The sequence below is a fragment of the Tiliqua scincoides genome, chromosome 5, assembly GCF_035046505.1.
Source record: "Tiliqua scincoides isolate rTilSci1 chromosome 5, rTilSci1.hap2, whole genome shotgun sequence".
Taxonomy (NCBI): domain Eukaryota; kingdom Metazoa; phylum Chordata; class Lepidosauria; order Squamata; family Scincidae; genus Tiliqua; species Tiliqua scincoides.
The window spans coordinates 21,132,535-21,154,776 of record NC_089825.1 but is presented as its reverse complement, the minus strand read 5'-3'; the positions used below and the strand labels follow the sequence as shown (position 1 = coordinate 21,154,776).

The window sequence follows — 22,242 nt, the reverse complement described above, 5'->3', positions numbered from 1 at the left end:
TGAGTGGATATTTGCCCTCTGTGCCTCTGAAATATGGCTGGAACCTGACTGTTTCCCTGACTTATCTGTTCACCATTGGCCCAATGATATTGGTTTGATTTTGCTTTGTTTTGGTTTATGTTTTAATATGTAATGTTAAAATTAATGTTTTAATGCCTTGTTGTTTTCACCTGTTGCTGATTATTATTATAAAGCTTTGTAAGCCACCTTGGGCATTTGCTTTGACATAGGAAAGGCGGGATATAAATTTCTTAAACAAAACTTGCTGAAAAATGTAGAATAACACTTTAGGCTACCCATGGCAGCCCAGTACCTGGGTCTGTGTTCAAAAATATAGTGCCTGATGTTTTGCTTTTGCTTGCACTAATTTTAAATAGTAGCAGTCCACAGAATTACCATAAGATTTGTTTCTTGTCTTCTAAATATAGGCCTCAAAATTTATTTTACACTTTTGTGGAAGATGTGTAAATAGTGCTTTCCCTTTTAGTACTGACCATGAGTTCACTTAGCAGTATGAGAGTACTTAGTCTTTGACATGTAGTATATACAGATGGCCAGGTTTGCTTACAAAACTGGTTCAACAAAAAATGAGAGAGCACTTGATGGTCTGCTCTCTTTGACTGTTTTCTGTTAGGATCAGTGGCCTTGTCATGGGTGTTGGATCAAGTATGTTGAACCATGCAGAATTCTAGTTCTATTGTAAGTGAGATAGTCACTCAATAGTACTTTAAATATAGCTATGTATCACAGTTGATTTGGTGTTCTCATTGCTGCCTGAACTTTCTGGCCACATGCTGGCTTCAGGATCTTGCACATCAGATGGAAACTCCAGCTCTTTTGCATTGGGTACAGTATTCTCTAGTTAGTCAGGGGCTACAGTGGGGATCACCTGTCTGTTTTTGTAGGGCACAGCATTTTCTGTTCTTGATATAGCATTAAAAATGGAAACCTCTCTTAACCCATTTTTGCCTGGCCCACAGGTGTATACGTTTGGTTCCTGTTGCATATATGCAGTGTTGAGGCAAAAATGACTTAACCAGACTCTTAGACAAAATAATGCTTATTCTGTAGGGGGAAAAACGTGTCACAATGTGGGGGGTCATTGTCACTAGGAACAGGTGGGTAGCAGTCTTATTTCTGATGCCTCCCAAAATGTGATTTGATGGGGTGCCCCTTCTCTTTTTTTCAATTAGGGACATACAGGTGTCCCTTAGTAACGTTCCAGCTGATGCTGGGATCACATATCTGATGACCACATGTGGTCATCGGGGGCTCACCCCTCCACCCTCTGAGTGTGAGGGGAGCTCTGCTCCCTTCATCTCCAGAGGGTTGTCTGAAGCTCCCAGAGGCAGCACATGTCTGAATCTGTAAGATGATTTTCTTAATGTAAGGTTCTTTTATTTGTTTTATGCTTGTTAATGACATGGTATTAAAATACTACATCATGGTTTTTCTGATTTTTTTTGTTCATAACTGTGTTTGTCTTTCTGTAGAGATGTGAGTTATGCCCTCACAAGGATGGTGCTTTAAAGAGGACAGACAATGGGGGTAAGTATGTGTGTTTTGTGTGTGTGGTTTTTAAATTTGCTCGTTAATATCACATAGTTTTGTCTTGTCCCCTTGTCATAATTGTGTTTAATAAACTGGTGCAGGTGTAGCATTGATAATGGTTTATATGGGACCCCAAATCCTTCTATAAATTGTCCAGTGTACTACAGTTCTCAGACTTCTGTATTCCAGAATTTGTGTATTTTGTAATTTAGGTGTTTATCACTGTTAAATATATTCTTTCAAGCATGTGTATGAGTTTAAGAAAACTTATCTTACTCTTATAAATGGAGAATGAGGGCATTGTATCATGCTGGAGGGTTGTATGTAAATTGCAAGACCTGTAATTTATGCAGTTATTATTCAGTGTATGTGAACATTCCAGGTTATTTCATTCCATGTGTAGCTGTGGTTCACTATTGTCAAGTGGTACACTTAATGATGAGCAAGTACTCAGTGGTACTACCTGAACTTGAAAATGAGGCATTTTTTTTGTTTAAATTCTTGCTGCAGAATTCTAGGGACACATTTCAGTTTTAGGGAACAGTGTTGGTGGGTTGAGGTGATAAACAAAAAAATTACCACAAGCCCATCCTTACAAAACAAAAATAAATTCCAGTTGCTATCAACAAATTATTCTGTTGGAGCAAAGCATACAGTTTTTTTCTTAAAAGAAATACGCAAGGTGACCAACAATTACTAAAATTCAGTATAAAATATTAAAAAGGCAATAGTAATAAAATGAACAGCAACTTAGCAAGTCATAGTAGCAGCAGCAGATAATTAAATTATAGAGTTGGAGGGCACCTTCAAGGCCACCTAGTTCAACCTTCTGCTTGAAGCAAGAAAAACTGCTGTTGAGCATCTCCAAAAGGTGCTTGTCATGCCTGTGCTTGAAGATCTCCCATGAGGGAGAACTACAGGACATGAATTATGTTGTATTGCATTGGGTGGTGGATTGTGGGAAGTAGAAAAGAAATGCCTGCCGCCTCCCTCCAGGTGTCTGCCAGTGGAGCTGCCCACCCTGCCTTCCTCCATGTGGGTTCTTTAAATAATGCAGGAAATATGCCTTAGGAACCTCTTCGTTGACTTTGTTCAGGTTCTCTGAATTTGTTCTTGTTTCGTTGTGTCCTCCTTAAAGTGTGGTGCCTGGAATTGGACACAATATTCTAAATGAGGTCTGACCAGTGCAGACTACTTTTCATAATTATGGTTCTGTTAATGCAACTTAAAATATTATTAGCCCTCTTTGCAGCCACATCAAATAAGAATTGAGATGGTTGTAAGAGTTCCAGAAGGGAATGGCTTAAGTGGTATTGTTCTAAATTCATGAAACATGGTGGAGATGGTGTGAGCTTAACCACTCTGGGGAAGGAGTTCCAAAGTCTCAATGCCATTGTTGAAAGTCCTACTGTATGTAACTACCCAGCGTACTCAAATGTTGGCATATGGAATATAGTAACTGTAAAACAGGGGAACAAAAGATATTATTTAATTCTAGCTTAAGCGTTTTAAGATTGCGTGGCCTCTTACAGGCTTGCCTGTAAGGCTTAAGAGTTTGTGACTTAAGGGTTCAGTTCTGGATACTCTTGTGTAAGTTGAGTTTTTTGTATGCCGGAACAGGGCTATGCAAGAGGAACCACCCATGTTTGCTGCTTTGTAAAACTCTCTCCTCTCACTTTGCTTTATAAGCTGATATTGTTCCGAAGATTGGAATGCAGTACTCTTGCTTCTTTCTTCACTTGGGCTCTTTAAATGAACGAGGAAATGTGGTGCTCACTGGGAACAACCTCAGTTTACAGAGAGAGCAAAGTGAGTGATGAGCTTTACAGAGAGGCAAGTGGTGAGCGTAGGTGGCTCCTTTTGCAGAGCCCAGACTTTATGTAAACTTGAAATTATGCAAGTCCAGGCTTACACAAGTTGGGAGTGCCTGTACTTCAAAGCAGTAATACAAAAGCAGGGTGGTAAAATGCTGTCTCAGACTCCTGCTGATCTTAGCATGTAAGAAGTTATATATAATTAGTTTATTTATAGCAGACTGGGGGGTGGTGGTGAGAAATCAAGCAGGGTTTATAGTTCCCAAGCTATGAAATACTTAACTCTTGACTTTTGTCATGCTACCAATTAATCAGTTTTTTAAATTGCAGTCTCATTCCTCTTATTCAGACATTGCAAATAAAACCTGTGTGTAAAATTGTATGCATCAAAATAGAACACCCAACAAAGTAGCCCCTTAACAGAACAGCAACAATAATATTTATACTTCTGTAGTCTCCAAGAGGCTGCTCAGGGCATAGACAAAAAGTGGTGCTTGGTGGATGGGGGATATAACTACTACTGCTTCATTGTCATGGATAGATAAATGCCTCATAAGAGTACACTTGACTGTGATTTTAAATGCTATGAGATGGTGGCCAATTAGGGTGTCCAGCCCCTGAAGATTGATGGATCCAGGGGGTTTCAAAACTTCCCTTATGATTTTGCCATCTCACTTACTGCTTGTCTTGTCAAATACCTAGTTCCCTAGGAATAGGGAATTGACTTGAATTGTAAACACTGCAGCTCTGCGGTGCCCTCTTGTGTGAGTTAGGTATTCTAGAAAGTTTAATCCAGTGTGGCAGCAAAGACACGAAGTTGAGCCTCACTAGAAGAGAGCTCTGAACAAATACAACTAAGAGCATGCATTTATTCCTATACTCTAAAGTTAATGTAGACTCTGTTTGGGAAAAGCCATTGGTAGGGAGGAACGCATCTGACTATATGTAGTATCAACCCTTGCCCTCCTTGCTGGTGTTGCCAGCTGGAATTTGTATGAACCAAGTATTGATAAATGTTTTTCTTCAGGAGGAAATGCATGAGGTGGTAGATGGACTACATGAGGGTGAGTGAACTGTGTGAAGCTCTAACTATACAAGGTGGAGTTGTTGGTGGTGGGAGCTCTCATTTGATCTGAGATTTGGTAGGAGAGGGTTGAACTGTATCTGAAGGATCAAGTGTGCAATTTAGAGGACTCAGTGCAGTGCTATTTTGGAAACCTTGGGTAGCAGCCATGTCTAGGAGTGACTTTGCTAGTTAGTTCACCAGCTGTAAGTACTCATGGAGAAGCGTGATCTGGCTACTGTGATTCCTTGGCCATTCCCAGTATGGGCTACTGTAATGCATTCTGCTCAGGACTAACTTTAAGACTGTTCAAAAATGTCAAATACAGTCTGCCCATGTCTTACGTGAGGGTTAACGTTTCAGAGTCGGCACCTAAAGCCAAAATAGTATATACTCAGAACTATTTTGAAAATCCCTTATAGTCAAAGTACTGTCTCTTTAAAAACTACAAGAGGCAGACAGAAACTGAGACCAACTGAGAAAACAAGCAGCTTTGTTCTTAAATCTCAGTCTTGCTCCTTACTTAGTAAGTAAAATGGAGAGAGAAATTGCCTGCACTATTTAAATGGTGGTTTTTTCTTCTTATTTTGTTTTGTTTAGCACGTGTAATTGAATTTGCACAGGTAAAGTCCAAGTAAGATGTGGGCTGAATATGTTAAAAAGTGCATCTGCCTGCTTACGAGCAGGATTAAAACATTGAGAGCACAATCTTTTCTAAAATATTTGTATTGGCTCCCAGTTTGTTTCCAAGCACAGTTGCTGGTTTTAAACTGGTCTAACAGCCTAATCCTAACCAACTTTTCACACTGCAATGCAGAAGTGCTGAACTGGCCTCCTTTGTATCCAGTGTGGAAAGGGAGGCTGCTGGAAGCCTCCCTTAAGGAAAGGGGGTATCCGTCCCTTCCCCCTGGGCCCAGCAGCTTCCCCCTTCCCCCCAGCAGCTCAATCCTATCCAATTTTCCAGCACCAGTGTAGCCACAATGCAACCTTGAGATAAGGGAACAAATGATTCCTTACCTTGACAAGCCCTCTGTGACTACCTCACCACCACAGGATGCAGCGCACGCTCCGTTGGCACGACAGCACAGGCACTGGAAAATTGGATAGGATTGGGCCCTCAGGCTTGTACCAGCAAAATCACTAGCACAAGTCTGAACAGCCCTGTGTTGGAAAATCAGGCCTGGGAAGTGGAATAAGACACAGTGGCAGCCACTGCTGTTGTTCCCATCCCCTCCCAGGCCCTATCACTTCTTGCCCCATTACACGCCCTCCTCATCTGTGTTCTAGTGTTTCCCCACCACTCCAGTGCCCACGGAGAGTCTACCTGCTCCAGCTGTTGCAGGCCTATCCACCAGTTCCACAATCCTCCACACTGCCGTAATATGTGTTATTATACGTTTGTGATTAGTACCGGTAGTAGCTGACATAGGATTGCACTGTAAGGCTGTCCTAGTGCAGGACTTTAAAGGTAATCTTGAATAATACCTTGAAGTTGTTTGTAGGGGAGAGGCTGCTTAAGATGTCTCTGTGGCTGAGTGGCTGGGCTGATGGAACGTTCTGTAGTGGCAATCAGTGTACAGCTCTCTTCATAGAAAAGTGTGCTAGATTTCCAGAGGTTTGCAAAATCTTTTGTTTTGTTGGATCTTTTTCAGTGGGGAAGGCCTTATGGATAGTTGAGTGTGTATGTGTTTCTAGAATCTGAGGGTTTTTTATCTTGCTGACCTGTAGTTAATATTTGGTTCTCTGTGTTAAGTGAATGCTGTTCTAATATTTATGGTATGATATTGGTTAGTTCCATGGAACCCTCAAACTGTCTTGGCAGCATACCGGTTTCTGCAATAAATGTGCGAGACGTTGAACATTGAATTGCTATCTTAGTGAAAGTTTGTTGGCATACCTCTGAACTAGAAAAGATGCTAAAAATATTAAATTAATTTGTCAGTTTAAGGCATTATTAAATGCAGTTTATTTACTGCATTATTTTTCCTGTGGTGTTTATGACATGCAGCTCATTTGGTGCTGAACAAGTGAGGTACAAGTGTCTTGTTATGGAATACAAAACTAAAATGTATCAAGGGAATTTTACTGCATTGAAAGAATAGAATATATTAAAACAAGTCTTAAAAGGATTTAGTATGCAATCCTATGGTCACCTCACACTGCTGGAACTTGCCTAAACTCATGGAATAGCTCAAGTGCTTTCTGGTGTTGTGAAAGCTGAGCTGTTGTCATGTGCTTCCAGGCCACTGCTGCAAATGGGCAGCAGTGCATACAGCAGCAGCATCTCCAGAGGCCTTCCTTTGGCCATGAAGGCAAGTTGTGGATCTCGGTGGCACTAGTGTGTACCAGATCTCATCCCCTCTTTCCCAAACCACATTGCCCCCTTTCTCTCGTCAGACATATGCTAGCAAAATGGCTGATGTATGTATTAGGAGACCATAGGCAACATGACCGGATACAGTGGAGGACAGAATGTCTATACTTGAACTATTGTATAGAAGAGGGAATTCTGAAAGGTGCAATCCTTTCATGTTGAGCTGCACCTTCTAAAATTCCCCCTTCTATACAATGGCTAAAGGTATAGGCACTCTGTCCCCCTTTGTATCTGTTCACCCTGCCCCTTAGTTCAGGGGTCGGCAACCTTAAACACTCAAAGAGCCATTTGGACCCGTTTTCCGGAGGAAAAAAACCTCGGGAGCCACAAAACCCTTTTGACATCTAAAATGATGATAACACTGCATATATAGTTTTTTTTTTAACCTTTATGCTCTTATAGGTCCCATTTTTATAATGTAGCCCCCTCTTGTAGCTCTTAGTTAGTTTTGTCATACATTCTTGTCCTGTGTTTTCAGACACCTGGTCCTCTATGGTGTTTTGCCTGATTCCAAGGCCATTCTCTGCCTGGAGAATTATGCCCACTTTAAGCAAATTAGCTCCCCTTCTTTCCCCCAACAAATGACCCTGGTTCTGCCCTGCAGTCCTGCTGGACCCCACCTCCAGGGTAGCTCCCCTGTTCAACCTGCAGAGGTCCTCTCTCCTGCCAGCAGCCTCCCACCACTACAGCAGCCCCTTGGTCCTCAGCAGGTCTTGGTCACAGCAGCCACACTTCAAACTCCAGTGTCTCCAGCAGTCCCTTAGTCACAAAGTCAGTCAGAGTACCCAGGGCAGAGTCCAAAGTCAATAAGCCAAGTCACAGTCCAAGGTCAGATTTCAAAGTCAGTCAGTCAAATCAGTCAGATTATCCAAGTCAAAGTCAATAAGCCAACTCAGTCAGTCTCCTCTCCAACCCACACCCCCTTCCTGCCTCAGGTGCCCATTATATCCCTGAGGGCCCTATTGCCTTCAAGTGGCTGCAGCTGTGCAGCACACTCTGCTGGATGCCCAGGCCTTACCCTTAAAGGGGCCACTGCTGACACCACATCTACCTCCTCACCATATCTTCCAGGATTCCAATACGTATGGCGGTTATGACATCTGCTTATCTTACATGGATACTAAAGAACTCCCCCCATCTTCCAGAGGCACCCTGCTGGAAGGAAAAAAGGACACAGACTCCAGAGGTGGAGAAGAGAAGAAGCCGGGGGGGGGGGGCAGCCACACGCCAGCTTCTGCCCTGCCTGCCTGCCCTCCCTCACTCAGGCTGCAACCCTCTCCACACTATCCTGGGAGTAAGCCCCATTGACTACAATGGGACTTCTGAGCAGACAAGTTGGTTGGAGCTCTCAGGTTGCAGTCCTCTCCACACTTTCCTGGGAGGAAGCCTCACTGACTACTTGTGAGTAGACCTGCATAGGAGGGGGCTGAGGCTGCAGCCCTCCACACCTTCCTGGGAGGAAGCCCCACTGACTACAGTGGGCTCCCACTCACCTGTCCTTGCGCTTGGCCTTGAGCAGGCTCCAAGGCTGCCATCCCAGGCACCCTTTCCTGGGAGTAAGCCTCATCTGCTGTAATGGGGCTTACAACTGAGTAAGTAGACACAGGATGTCTCCTCTGCTGTGGAGGAAAAGCCTCTCCTTGCACTGAGTGGGGACCTGCTCAAGGAAAGGTGGGCTGCAAGGGCTGAGGAGGAGGGTGGTGGTGTCCTGCTGGAGAGTTGGGGAAGGGAAAAACAGGGAGCTTAAGCCTGCAGAGCAGGCAAAATTGAAAAGGGAAACCAATGCGGGGCAGGTGGGGGTGAAGGGAGAGGAGGGCAGTGAGCTCAGGTGGTGGAGGGAAGCAGCCTGCCCTCCCAACACAGGTGCCTCCTGTCGCCCCCTTTGCCACTTTCACCCGGAGGAGTTGCAGCAGACAGCTGAAAGAGCCACATGCGGCTCCAGAGCCACGAGTTGCCGACCCCTGCCTTAGGTGATTGGTCGGCATACCAAGAGGTAGGTAAATATTCTTGCTTACCTCATGCAGGCAGTCAGATCTCTCCCCCCCTCCATAGAATGCAGTGTAGCATCTGTTAGCATGGCTGCATTCTATAAATGATGGCTGATAGAATTGTGCAATTAATAATAGAGGCTATTTAAATCACTAATCACTGAAATTGGTCATAGTAGAACAAAAATTCAAATACTGAATGTTGCTTAAAGAAGTGAGAGACTCATTGAGTGAGAATGGCAAAAACTGCACACATGGCTACCTCTTGGTGGCCCAGTTATTCTGCCTATACTGTAGCATGGCATAAGAAGGGGAAATTGCCAAGTTATTGTCCTTTCCACTCTCAGTAAACTTCTCCAGTCAAATTTATAGTAACTTTCAGCTATTTCTCCCTCAAGACTAACTTCTTGCAACTTTCTAGGACATTTTGATCTAAGTAGGGTATCTTCATACTTTCACTAATTTAAGTTTCAGTGGTTTCTCTAGTTGACCATATCAAATCTCCTGTAAAACATGTACATCTGTGAACTCCTTTTTAGTCATCTTTGGGAATATCTATAAAGTCTGGCGGAAAGAATGGGTACCGTATACACTGTATTGAGCTTTACTAAAGGGTAAATTTGGAGCATTTCTTAGTTGTTCCTTTTCTACTTGCTTTTGGGAGTTTTTGAATTGACAGGTTATACTTATAAATGTGCTCAATCTTTACAACAGTGTAACTACTAGATGCTTTATGGTAATCTGTCTTGTTTTCGGTTTTGTTTGAAAGGTTATAGTAAATGCAACAAAGCTTTCTATTTCAGCATTTTTAAAGCCTGTTCTTGAGTTGAAATCTGTTCCAACTGGATGATGATCAGGAATGCTGTGCAACAGGATTCTTTGTCAACTTTATAACAGGATTTCTGGAAAGCAGCTGCTTGGGTGAAAGCCAACGAAACAATGCAATAGTCTTGTCATTTTTTTAAAGGTTAGAGAGGGATCTCCTAAGCTTGTAAGGAATGTCACATGCCAGCTTTTTGAGTCAGCAGCTTTTTCTCTCTGAATTTCATTAAGATTGCATGACTTTTTACTTCAGAGAACTAATTTAAACTTAGGATGCTAAAATGCAGTTTTGGATTGCTGTTGGTAAAGCTTATATCTGATTGTAGCTTGATAGTGATGAAAGTTATTTAATTAAATAAAACTTGTGTTTTCTTTTTTAAAATGCTGACTTGGCATCCCTCCCTTGGAGGGCGAGATTGATAACAGTGGTTCAATCTCAACTTTGTAATGCTGGCGTTCTATTATCCAGAACTCCTAGTAAAGCTGGGTACAGTTTGGTAGATTCCCCCATCTTTGTATGAAGTTTGCAAATACAGTTGTGCACCACTTAACAACAGGGATCAGGACTGCAATCCCCGTTGTCAAGTGGCACAATGCAATCTGAACCTTCTGCAGGAAAGGGGATGCTCTGCTGTCCTCCCCTCTGGAGTGTTGTCTGAGCCTCCCAGAGGCAGTGCATGTCCGAGCCTCTACAAAGGAAATCGTGTCTCTCACACGACTTTCAGTTTCACGGAGGAAGCTGGAAATCACATGAGAGAGGGATGTCCCTCAGTCTGAGCCTTGTAGCGGCAGTGCTTGGCTGTGTGCTGGCATTAGTCAGAACGTTGCTAAGGAGCACACACCTGTAGTGTGAGGATTTTTTAAACGCTCTGTGGCTCAGAGTGCAGGAGTAATTTGATTCTTGGTTTGGTGCATGTAACAGGAGGAGCTTAGACAGACTGACAGTGTTGCTTTATGCGCCATTACTGGATGGAAGAATGTGCCAGATGAGTCCAGCACAGTTGTGTGGGCCATTTCTAGGCGCTTCATCATGCCATTTCTAGGCGCTTCAGAGTTCTATTAACTGTACCAGATTAGTGTAGTGCATGTACAGTATTGACTAAATGCTATTTATTGAACTTGGATGTATGAGACAACATAAAACAATGGATGGAGGAATCATCTACAGCAAAATTGGGTGAATACAGATGTTATTATCTGGTAAACAGATAAGTTGTGTATATAACCACTTTAGCAAGGTGATAATCTGTCATATCTTGCTAAAGGCAGAGGGGAGCTATGCCACTCTTTCCTAGATATGTGGTCAGGTATGCAAATGTTAAAATTCTTCACTGTTTGTTAGGCTGTTATAGATTGTTTTGCATGGTGTGCATCGACACTCTTGGTAACTGTTAGTCATCATTTGCTGGTGCTGCAAATTGTATTTGCTGGTGCTGCAAATAGCAACTGTATTGCTATTTCTACGTGTTTAAAAGTAAGGCCTGCTATTTTTAATAGGGCTTATTCTCAGATAAGTGTATAGGATTGCAGTCTTGTCTGGTAGTTAAGAAATCCTTGCTACAGGCTGTTTATTTATACATACAGACCAGTTTTCTAAAAACCCAAAGTGGTGTTCAACAAAACAAATACATCAACCATCAGAATAAAATATTAAAATAAGTCATTAAAGCTATAAAAACAATTTTAAAAATAATAACAATAAAAGAGCAGATAGCAGATCTGCTATATAAATAATATATAGCTGTGGTTCTCAAACTTTTAGCACTGGGACCCACTTTTTAGAATGAGAATCTGTCAAGACCCACCGGAAGTAACATCAGCAAACAGGAAAATTTTAACAGTCCTAGGCTGCAATCCTACCCACACTTACACAGGAGTAAGTTCCATTTACCATCATTGGTAAAAGCATATACATACAGTGTTTCCCCGAAAATAAGACCTACCCTGAAAATAAGATCTAGTGTGTTTTTTGAGAATTGCTGAAATATAAGACCTACCCCCAAAAAAGACCTAGCTGTGATCAGGGCCAGGATGAGGGGTGGGCGGAAAGGGTCCTCGGGCAGGGGGCAGGTGGACAACGTGACCAGGAACGCTGCACTCCCATGGGTGCCACCTAGAAAGCACCTGCTGTGCTGCCTTGGGCAGAGCACGCTGAGGGGGAGCTGAGGCAGGAAGCAGCAAGTGAGGCAACCCTGCCTACCGGGCTCTAAGGCTCTCCACACTTTCCAGGGAGTAAGTCCCATTAACTATAAAGGGACTGACTTCTGAGTAGGCAGGCAGGCAGGGATCCTCCTGGGCGCTGAGGGGACACCCTCTCCACACCTTCTAGGGAGTAAGTCCCATTAACTATAAAGGGACTGACTTCTGAGTAGGCAGGCAGGCATCCTCCTGGGTGCTGAGGGGATATTTTTGTCCAGTATATTTTTGTACATGAATAAATGTAGACTATTGTACATGAACGACTGTGGATTATTGTACATTAAAAAAAATAAGACATACCCCGAAAATAAAACCTAGTGTGTTTTTTTGAGCCAAAAAAATTATAAGGCAGTGTCTTATATTCGGGGAAACACGGTAGTAGCCTGCTGAAAGTACAGATCTGTAACATTTCCCCAAATGCTGTCACATACCATGGGAGCATCAAGTCTAACAGATTAAAAATAAAATATTGAAATGAATGGGGATCCACCTGAAATTGGCTAGTGGGTCTTGACCCACAGTTTGAGAAACATTGTATAGCAACATAAAAGTTAAGGGGTCCCGGGGGAGTACCTCCCTCCCCAAAGGCCAGGTGAAACAGATGAATCTTTAAACCCCACTGGAAACCATATACCTAAGAAGCTGCTGTCAGATCTTCTGGCAGCTGGTTCCAGAGGCGTGGTGCCACAACTGAGAGAGCCTACACCTTGCTGCCATCCCCCTGGCTTCAGATGGTGGCAGTATCCTGTAAAGGACCTTCTCTGATGATTGCAGGGGATGCGCATGATTATGTGGGAGAAGGTGGTCCTTGAGGTATATCTCGGTCCTATGCCACATAGGGCTTTAAAGGTCATCACCAATACCTTGAATTGGGCTTGGAAACAAATGGGCAACCAGTGTAGCTGCCGGAGCAATGGCATAGCAGATTCTGCACACTGAGCCGCAGTGACCAGCCAAGGTGCTGTATTCTGCACTAACTGTAACTTCCGAACCATTTTCAGGGTGTAGCCCCACATAGGGTGCACTACTGGATTCTAATAGAGATGTCACTAGGGCATGGACTTCCATTGCCAGGTCTGACTGACACAGGTATGGCTGCAGCCGGCGCACCAGCTGAAGCTTGCAAAAGTCCCCTTGGCCACAGATGCCACCTGAGCAGCCAGGGACAGCTGTGGGTCCAGGAGGGCTCCCAGGCTGTGAACCCAGAGCAAGCTGTGGGTCTAATACCTGTATAGCCTCTTTCTAGATCAGGAGGTCTTATCCAGATTTAATTTCAGTTTATTATCCCTCATCCATGCCCCAACTGCTTCTAGACAGTGCCCCAGAATGTCAACAGCCCCCTTGGAACATGGTAGAAAAGAGAGAGAAAGGATGTCATCCGCATGTTGGTGGCACTCACCTTCAGGTCTTCAGATGACATCTCCCAGTGGCTTCATATAGATGTTAAAACAACATCTCTTGTAATAAGGTTTAAGAACGCAAGAAGAGCCCTGCTGGATCAGGCCAAAGGACAGCTTTCTGTATCTCACAGTCATCCACCAGATGCCTTGGGGAGTACACAAGAAATAAGGTACCTGTATCCTGGTGCCACTCCGTTATGCCTGATTAAACAAAATTTGTAATAGCCTTCTAACAGGAATGTAGCTTTTGTAAAACTGTAAATTCTGCTGTTGAAGTTAGAACATTCACTATAAGACTGCAGACTGCCACTTGTAGAATTGGAATCTCTCGAGTTACCCCAGTTATTTTCTTTTTTGGTTTGGAGGCAGACTTCTGTGCAGCTCTTCATCATAGCAGCAGTTCTAGGGATTGCTGTTCCTTTTCAGATTTCAGTTGCGTTTTGTTTTCAGTAGCTTCCCAGAAGTACTGCTGAAGACAGGGTTTCTGTCCTCCTTTCTTAAGTGGGCAGAACTGGTTTTTCAGAGAACATTGCTTGTTGAGGGAAAAGTTTTAAGTATTTGCCATCTTAGGGAGCAGGATACCCAGAGCCAGTTGAGGACATGGCTGACAGGTCTGTTGTAGTTTCTCAGGATTCAATGAGAAAAGGGTAAGGTTGGAGGCAGTCGTTCCTCAGATTACCTTGTGTTGAAGAGTATTGTGTTTCCTGGAAGACTTGGAAAGTAAACAGGTGGGCAGCCTGCACAAAGATGTTTGATCTAGTATTTACTAAATGCTTGGAAGTCACCCTTGCTTTATCAAAGTAACTTGCATCGAACCTGTTTTCAGAATCTTTCAAGGCCATGGTCGAGAAGGAATGGATGAATTGCCTAGATCAGCGTTTCTCAACCAGTGGTACTCATACCACTGCTTGTAATTGAGGTAGTGTCTGGTGGTACCCATGTGACCCCCAGACCCCTGCTGCCTGGTAGCAAAACCAACAAAATGCAATGAGATAAGCAGTAGTAGGATGCTTGTCTCAAGGGGAAGAACTCCAGCATGCACTTTTTTACAAGCTCAAAAAAACCCCTCCTGTCTGCCCTGAGACTTTACTGGTATTTGTTGCATTGCATCTGGCTACTCAATCCAGAAGTAACTGGTAATGACATCACCAGTTACTTCTGATGGTTCATCCAATAGGTGGACCATGTGAAGTTTTACAGTGGGGGACAAAAATTGAGACACGCTGGCCTAGATCACTGGTTCCCAAACTCCTACAAGGGAGTTGGGAACCACCTAAGTAGGTACAGAGGTGGGGCTAAGGTAGTGATGTGATCCCCAGGATCACACTGCTGCTGGGAACAGAAGGGGGGTTTGCTTACCTCCTACAAGCATTCTGGGAGGGGGGGTGCAGGAAGCCCCGTGGATGCCTCTGCAGGGCTCTCTAAGCCTCAGAAACTGAAAAAAGATCAAAATCCACTTCTGGGTTTTTGGTGGTGAACCCAGGTTCTGATTTCTTTTTTCAGTTTCTGAGGGTTAGGGAACCATGCAGAAGTATCCATGAGGCTCCTCGCACCCTCCCGGGTGCTGGTACTGCTTGTAGGAGGTAAGTAAACCCTCCTTCTGTTCCTGGCAGTGGCAGGATCCTAATAGCTGCCTTAGCATCCTCCCCATGCCTTAAAGGAGCATAGGCTAGTGCTTCCTATGCTGGTGGGTCATGACCCACCAGTTTTGGAACCACTGACCTAGATCAAAATCTTCCCTGCAGTTATTCAGAAAGTTTTAGATTGTTCTTGAGAATGTAGTACTAGACTTGAAAGTTCCCTGTAGATACTGTTTCACTGGTTTTGCCTCTAAAGCAGTTCTTCATGTGTACTCCAAAGATGTGATCCTACTGGATCAAAATTGTTGCAGGGCAACAGTAGTAACTATGTAAGGGTTTTGAATCCTCGGCTGTTGCATTCCACTCATCTTAACTGGAGCCTGGAAACTGCTGATAACCTACGGAGATGATACAAAATAAGAGTTAAGCATGAGCCCCTGCAAGAATCTGGGCAACCATATTCTGTACCAGCTGGCATTTCTGGAGACTCTTCAAGGGTAGCCCCACATTAAAAGCATTGTAATGCAATCTGATTTGACTAGATCAAGCATTACATTGAAATCTAATTCTCTTTGAAATCAGTGGGCTAGAAGAGTGTTTAACTGTGGCTAGCTCATACCTCTAAAATCTTTCCCCAGTTGTTGTTGTCATGTGCATGTGTGTGAGAGAGATATCTTGATACTATTGTTTAAAATGAGTAGAGTGGCATGGTGTAGGTAGTTAACGCTGTTGGGTTGTATTCTGTCTGACTGTCCTTTTCCTAAGCACCTCTTAGGGTTGCCAACTTTTCTAACAGGGCTCCTGTCCTTTTAACAGCTTCACTACAGGCAGACATTCGGCAGGTGAAGCTCTCTTGCAGCACTACATCAACCAGGAGGCCCAGTTTATGCTTTTATAAAGTACATCCAAATATGCTTTATAGAGAGTTCATGATAGGAAATGCTTCCTGTCTGTCAGACTCCTGAGGTAAATAGATGGAATGTTTTCTTTGAAATGTTTGGCTTTCTGAGTGTTGCAGTTGTATTTTGTGTGTGTTGTAAAAACTGCAGTTTTTGATTTTGGTGATCCTATAGCTTGGCCTCAGTCAGACTAAATGCCATTGAAACTAATGGAATTGAACAGTTGTGAGAACTGTGGTTTTTTTTTTTATGACCTCTTACTAATTTTGATTGAGGGACACTGAAGATCAGACAGGTTTGTAATTAAGCATTTGTGCAGTTGCCTATGATATATGATAAAAAGTCACCTCCAGATGTTCTGTTGCAACTTTTAAACTTTTGATGTGAGATGGAAAAAGGATGGGAGAAAATGAGGAAAGAATATGCTTTTATTTTAGCTAAACATAGGCTTAGTTGTGGAAGGATATGGGGTCTAAGGGCCAAAGACTTCATAGAAAAACTAGGTTTTGAAGTAAGATGATATCATAAAGATGTTCTGAGAGACTGGGTGGAAACCAAATATAAGTGATGGCAAGGGAGAAAGGATGGAAACTTGAGGGAACAAGAGATGTCTGAATGTGGTGGAGTAAGGGTTCTGGGAAGTGATGTACAGCATTGGGCTATGATGGTGGAAGAATAAAGTGAGGTAAAACAATGGAGGGCTTTGAAGGCTAGGACAAGGTGTTTTGTGTTGGTTCAGGTAGCAAACTAAAAGCCAGTTGAGGTTTGGATAGTGAAAATACGTTGGAAACAGCATGCTGTGGACATAATTGGTGGGGAAAGGTCACTTGGAAGGCTGCACTTCAAACCAAGAGCTTTGGACTAGTTCTTGATCTGGTATGGGATAATGTGTGGCAGATGTTTTGATCTTGAAAAGATAAGGTAATGATTGTGTATTTAGATTAAGTATTGGGGTAAGCAAGAAAACAAAGGGCATTGGTATTTTACATTGCTGTGAAACTACTCTATTTCTCTTTATTGGTTTATTCCTTTTTAGCTGATTGAATGCAGTGTGGTGTGATTATAGAGCCACATTTGGGGTCAGGAGACTGGAAATTATTTCTGTAGAGACAGAACCTTTTTTTCTTAATTCTTCACAGATGACTTGGATGGCAGGGTTAAGTGATGCAGTAATTTCCTGGGCAGTATACACAAGACTGGGAAATCAGAGTGTATTATCTTTGTCCCTTGTATTCTTTTGTGGAGTTTGGTTTGTGCAGCAAGACACCTGTACATATTGGAGTAGGTCAGCAGTTTCCAAACTTACCGGGTTCATGACACCTTTCTTTCACAGCAGCTTCTTCCTAACTCAGGAGTGTCAAACTCGTTTTATACAGAGGGCCAAAGTTAGCATTCAGGGCACCTGCTGAGGGCTGGAAGTGATGTCATTAAGTAGAAAGTGACATCATTAAGCAGCTGATGGCCAATAATCAGCACTTTGTTCTCACAAAAAACTCATTAACTGCAAATTACAGAAGAGAAAATACACAAATCTTGATCATATTTCAAGATATGAGGGCGCCCAATTTTCATGTAGGCTGCTTTTCAGCAGTAACACCTCAGCACTACTCAGCAGCTGAGAGCCTGAGGGCCGGATAAAAAGCTTCCGGGGGCCGCATGTGGCTCCCGGGCCTTATGTTTGACACCCCTGTCCTAACTCTTTCAGGTGCTGCCATCTTAGATCACATGAGATCCTGTCCAATTCTTGTGAGGTTTTCAAAAATCTTGTGAGATGCTATGTGATCCAAGATGGCCACGCCCAGGAAAGCCAGAAGTTGAGGCTGCCAGGGACACCCTGCAGTGTCCCTGTGAGTTTGCCAAGGCACTCTTGGGTTCTGTAGTATGCAGATTGGGAACCATTGGAATAAGTTGATTTAAATGTTATGTAGCAAGGGCATTTGTCATAAAGCTATATAAAACACTGGGAAATGTGAAAATGGTAACATGTTCATAAGCCATGTGGGAAACATGTATTGATTGCAGGCAGTCTAGGTTCTCTAACTCATTTCCTTTCATGGATAAATGAAATAAAGAAGTTGCAACCCTATGGATTATGAATATTGAAGAATTCTAATTCTAAAGTGCTATCTTGTATATATTTGATGTTTGCTGTTGAGAGTGAATGTTGGAACAGATTTTGAGTGTGACTACAATGAAAACCTACTTTCTTGTGAGAAAACTGAAGTTCTGTTTTGAGTATTCCTGCTAGTCTGCCACTTTTCATATTGGGAAGTTGATGTATCAAACTGTCTGGGAATTCTCTGTTATAAAGCAGTCCAGGACACACTATGGACAGCTCCTGAATAGCAAAGTAATTTTCAAGCTGAGCTATTTATGCAGTGAAACAGTAGCACACATGGTTAAATTGTTTTCTTTAGCAGGCACAAATTGGTGATGCTATTGGGAACCACAGAGAACCTGACATCAGGCAGTCTCTTTTCTGGGTCAAGAATCCGTGGAAACTGAAATAACAGAAAATATATCATTTGTCCATGAATTATTTTCAAAACCACTAAAACTATCCTTGAAAAAAATATTTCAGATCATGAAGCCGCATATTCTTCTTTCCTATATCCCAGAAGGACTCGACTTAATTGATTGTTAAATTTTAAGACAAGATTCACCCTATATGAAGTCTTTTGTAGTAGAATGGTTGATTTATATTTGTTCCATTACTGTGGCCAATCCTGCTCCAAGTTGCACATGTGTAAACCCAGATCTTAATTTCCGTTGAAATTGTTGGGTGCACAATTATAGGTATGTTGTGTTTGGGTTGTTTTTGCAAAATCATCCATATAACTTGGTTGGTTTTTGACAGGTTAGGATTGTAACTCTTTGAAATTGTATTGTAATCTTATTCTGCTTTTGCATGCTGTGATGTGGTAAGAAATATATTGGTTATTTACGTATATTGTTTTGAAAAACTGAAAATGCATGTAAATCTTGTGAATGGTTTTCTGTTGCAAATAATTTCAAATGTATTTTAAAAAAGCATTAAAATTCAATTAACTTTTTGTAGGTTGGGCTCATGTGGTTTGTGCTCTATACATTCCCGAGGTGCAGTTTGCAAATGTTTCTACAATGGAACCTATCGTGTTGCAGTCTGTCCCTCATGATCGTTATAATAAGGTATAATCATATTATAACTTAATTTTTATATAGTTATTTGATAATGTTTTCAATCATTTCACAACTAGCTTTAAAAAAAACATGGTTTTTTTGAAAGTTTTTTTACTTAATCTGAAACATTTGAATAAATAGTTTAAATTTCTCTTTTATGTCTTGCTGAAAAGGTACAGTGTGAACTAATATCCAAGCCCTGTCCCGGTGTTATGGCTGAGCATGTGGATGGGGGAAGAGGTGGACTAGCAAGCCCCATCTCCTCATTGTGTTTGCTGACTAAGGACCCAATGCTATCTAACTTTCCAGCACCATTACAGCCTCCAGGTAAGGGAACAAATGTTCCCTTGAAGAGGCCTCTGTGACTGCCTCCCTACCATAGGATGCAGCAGATGCCCCTTTGGCACTCAAAAATTGGATAGGATTGGGCCCTGGGTGTTTATGCCCCAGGCGCTGTCTGCAGAGGGCAGTCCCAAACATGCACATAGTTCCTTCACCCAATATGGAGATATTGGGTAGAGGACTCTTTCCTATGTTCATTACTGCAGATAAGATAAGTGTTGAATATGCAGAAACTCATAGGGCATGGCCAATGAGCACATGCGTATGGCTTACTGATTTGGTCATTCAATGAATGCAGGAAAATGAAACCTAAATAGGTCTCCTTGCAGTAGTACATTTGTATAGTATTGGTGCTTGGGTTCAAGGCCCATTGAACTCAGTGGGATTTACCTTTGAGTAAACACAAATCGGACTGTCCTTTTACACTTTTACCAGCACAACTGGAAATGTTTTTACGTGATTGTAAAACTAAAAAAACTAAAAAATGTTAGTGAAAAACTGGAAGTGCCTCTCTGAAGGCTCTGGACAGCCTTCTGAGGTACGGGGAGGTCTTGCACAGCCTTCACGTGCCTTAGAAGATCTCCCAGATGCGACTGGAAGGCAGTTCTGGTCCTGCCTGGAAGGCTCTTTGAGGGCCCTGTATATTGGGAGAATCTGTATCTTCCACCCCGTCTGTGTGTGTTTGTGTCCAGGAGCAGATCTGCCACAAATACTAAGGGCCAACCTGTAATTGGCACTTGTGATTAACTGAACTGTTCAGTTTAGAGGCAAAATGAAAACTATAAATCTGTCATGAAATAACTAGACAGTGGTCCCTATCTAGAGTAACACTTGAATTGTTAGTTTCCTTGTTCACCTCCAGGAAGAGCTGGAAGGGCAGCCGGCAATGAACACAGCTTTCGTTCAGTGCTCTAGCAAAGATGCCCTTGGGTTCAAAGGAGCCACTACCCTGGCACCAGCTCCCACTGTTTTGATTGGCTGACCTAGGAGTGTCCAAACCCTGGCCCGGGGGCCAAATCCGGTCCTCAGGAGGTTCTTAGCAGACTCCTGAGGTTCCCCAGCCTCTCAGGGCTAAAAAAACTCAAGACGCGCTTGCGGGTATATTCCTCATTCAGCCACTAGAGGTGCTGAATGTAATGGAAAGAAAGTATTCCATTACATTGCATTATATTCAGCGTCTCTAGTGGCTGAACAAGATATACATATACCAATGCGGAGAGACCTGGAATATAAATATAATGTTAAACTTAAAACAGAACAGAAACTGAGACAAAAAAAGTTTGAGATTTGCGTCGTAGGTTGCTTGATGCTTTTTCAAAATTCATTCTCCCCTTTTCCTGTGCAAATCAATTTTGCCCTCTGCTCCCCTTCTCCTTCCATCTTCACTCACTTATTGTATTCAGTCAAACTCTCAGCATATCCATCCTCCATGTATTTATTACTTATTTATTTTCCGGCCCTCAACACTGTGTCCGATATGCGATGTGGCCCTTGTGCCAGAAAGTTTGGACAACCCAAGACTAACCCAAAGACAGGAAAGTAGGGACTAGCCTCTTGAACTTCCTTTTGCTTGTGGTCTGGAAATTGGTTTTGACCAATGGCAAGATGGATTCCAAACCCAGCAGAGTGCTCTTGTTTATCTCCTGGCCTCTTTGGTTTTATCTGTCAAGCCCAGACTCTCTGGCATCTCCAAGCCGCATTCCAGCCAAGTTTTGGCCTATTTACCTGCAGATGACAGAGGTCAGAATGTCAACGATGAACTCTGTTGACTGACTCAAGCTGGAGTGATTTTATATAGGGAAAGGGAATCTTCTAGAAAGGTGAAAGGTCCCATTTACTACATAAGGGCATGAATGGTGTTCTTCCATAAGCCTAATAACTGTGAAACTAGTTGTGTAAACCCAGTGCAGTTTTCAACTTGATGTTTCACAAATAGCAACCCTGCATACTGTTCAGAAAACTGATGCGAAAATGAATAAACTTGTGATATGACAGTCAAATGTTTAAGAAAAGTAAAACTTGACTAGGCTAATGAAAGTTATATGGATAAGCTCCAGAAGTTCTTGAGATTCCAGCCATATTTCAGTGGTTCCTCAAAGAATGTATTACCAGTCAGTCTTGTTTTAACTTGTTACGGTGATCTTTGATTTTTTTCTTTCCTTTTTTTTTGTCCATTTCACTTGAACAACTTTTCTGCTTGTCCAGGTGTATTTCAGTACTGAAATAGTCATGTGGAAATTGCAAATCCACACATCCTCATGTACTTAGCAGTGTCACTGTCATTCATCATTGTAACATAAATCTGTCTGAAAATCTGCACAGTATACAGGCTCCTGTATTTGTGGACGTTCTATTCCAGAACCGCTCCCCGTGGTTAAGTGAAACCCACTGATACAGGTGAATGCCCCCCACCCTCAGGAGGCGACAGAGCTCCCCTCCCCTCTAGAGTGTCATCTGAGGCCAGCAGAGGCTGCGGATATTTGTCTGCTGCCTCTGCTGGGCACAGAATGAACTTTAGAGGCAAAAAGACACGACTTCCGGTTTTTCGGAAAAACCAGGAAGTCATGTGTTTTTACCTTTAAGGCTCATTCTAGCAGAGGCAGTAGACAGATGTCTGCAGCCTCTGCTGGGCTCAGACAACCCTCTGGAAATGAGGGGAGCAGAGCTCTCATCTCTTCCAGAGGAGGTGTACTCGGGGGGGGGGGAGGAGTATATGTGAGAGAGGCCCGCAGACCTGATCCGTGGAAGTGAATCTGCAGATACACCCCCCATTCATTCCCTTTTTTTCATCAAATATTTGTACATATGTATTATTCTTCCTCCACTACTTCTTGTGGAGGGAGGGGGGTGAAGCATTTACTAGCTCAGGTGCTATGTTTCAAATTCAGCAATGGGGTAGGAGAAGATGAGGGAAAGGGGCATGTGAACTTAGAACCCAATTTAGTTCTTATCATGCCTTTGAAGTGGCAAGAACAGGAAATTTCATGCCAGACAATGAGCTGAATTACTCCTGTATTTTTTATTTGCATTTCCTTGAAATTCCATAGATCC

At 42.7% G+C, this 22,242-nt stretch overlaps 1 protein-coding gene across 3 annotated transcripts in view; it reads left to right on the top strand.

The window, feature by feature from the left end:
• MLLT10 (MLLT10 histone lysine methyltransferase DOT1L cofactor) overlaps window positions 1–22,242 on the top strand; it is a 141,687-nt gene that overhangs the window by 10,998 nt on the left and 108,447 nt on the right. For 2 of the 3 annotated variants that reach the window (XM_066627682.1, XM_066627681.1), the window contains exons 3-4: window positions 1,494–1,548; window positions 18,749–18,858. In XM_066627682.1, coding sequence (XP_066483779.1) covers window positions 1,494–1,548; window positions 18,749–18,858 — 165 coding nt within the window. Of the gene's footprint in view, window positions 1–1,493; window positions 1,549–18,748; window positions 18,859–22,242 lie in introns of those variants that run through there. The other variant, XM_066627683.1, reaches the window with a different exon arrangement.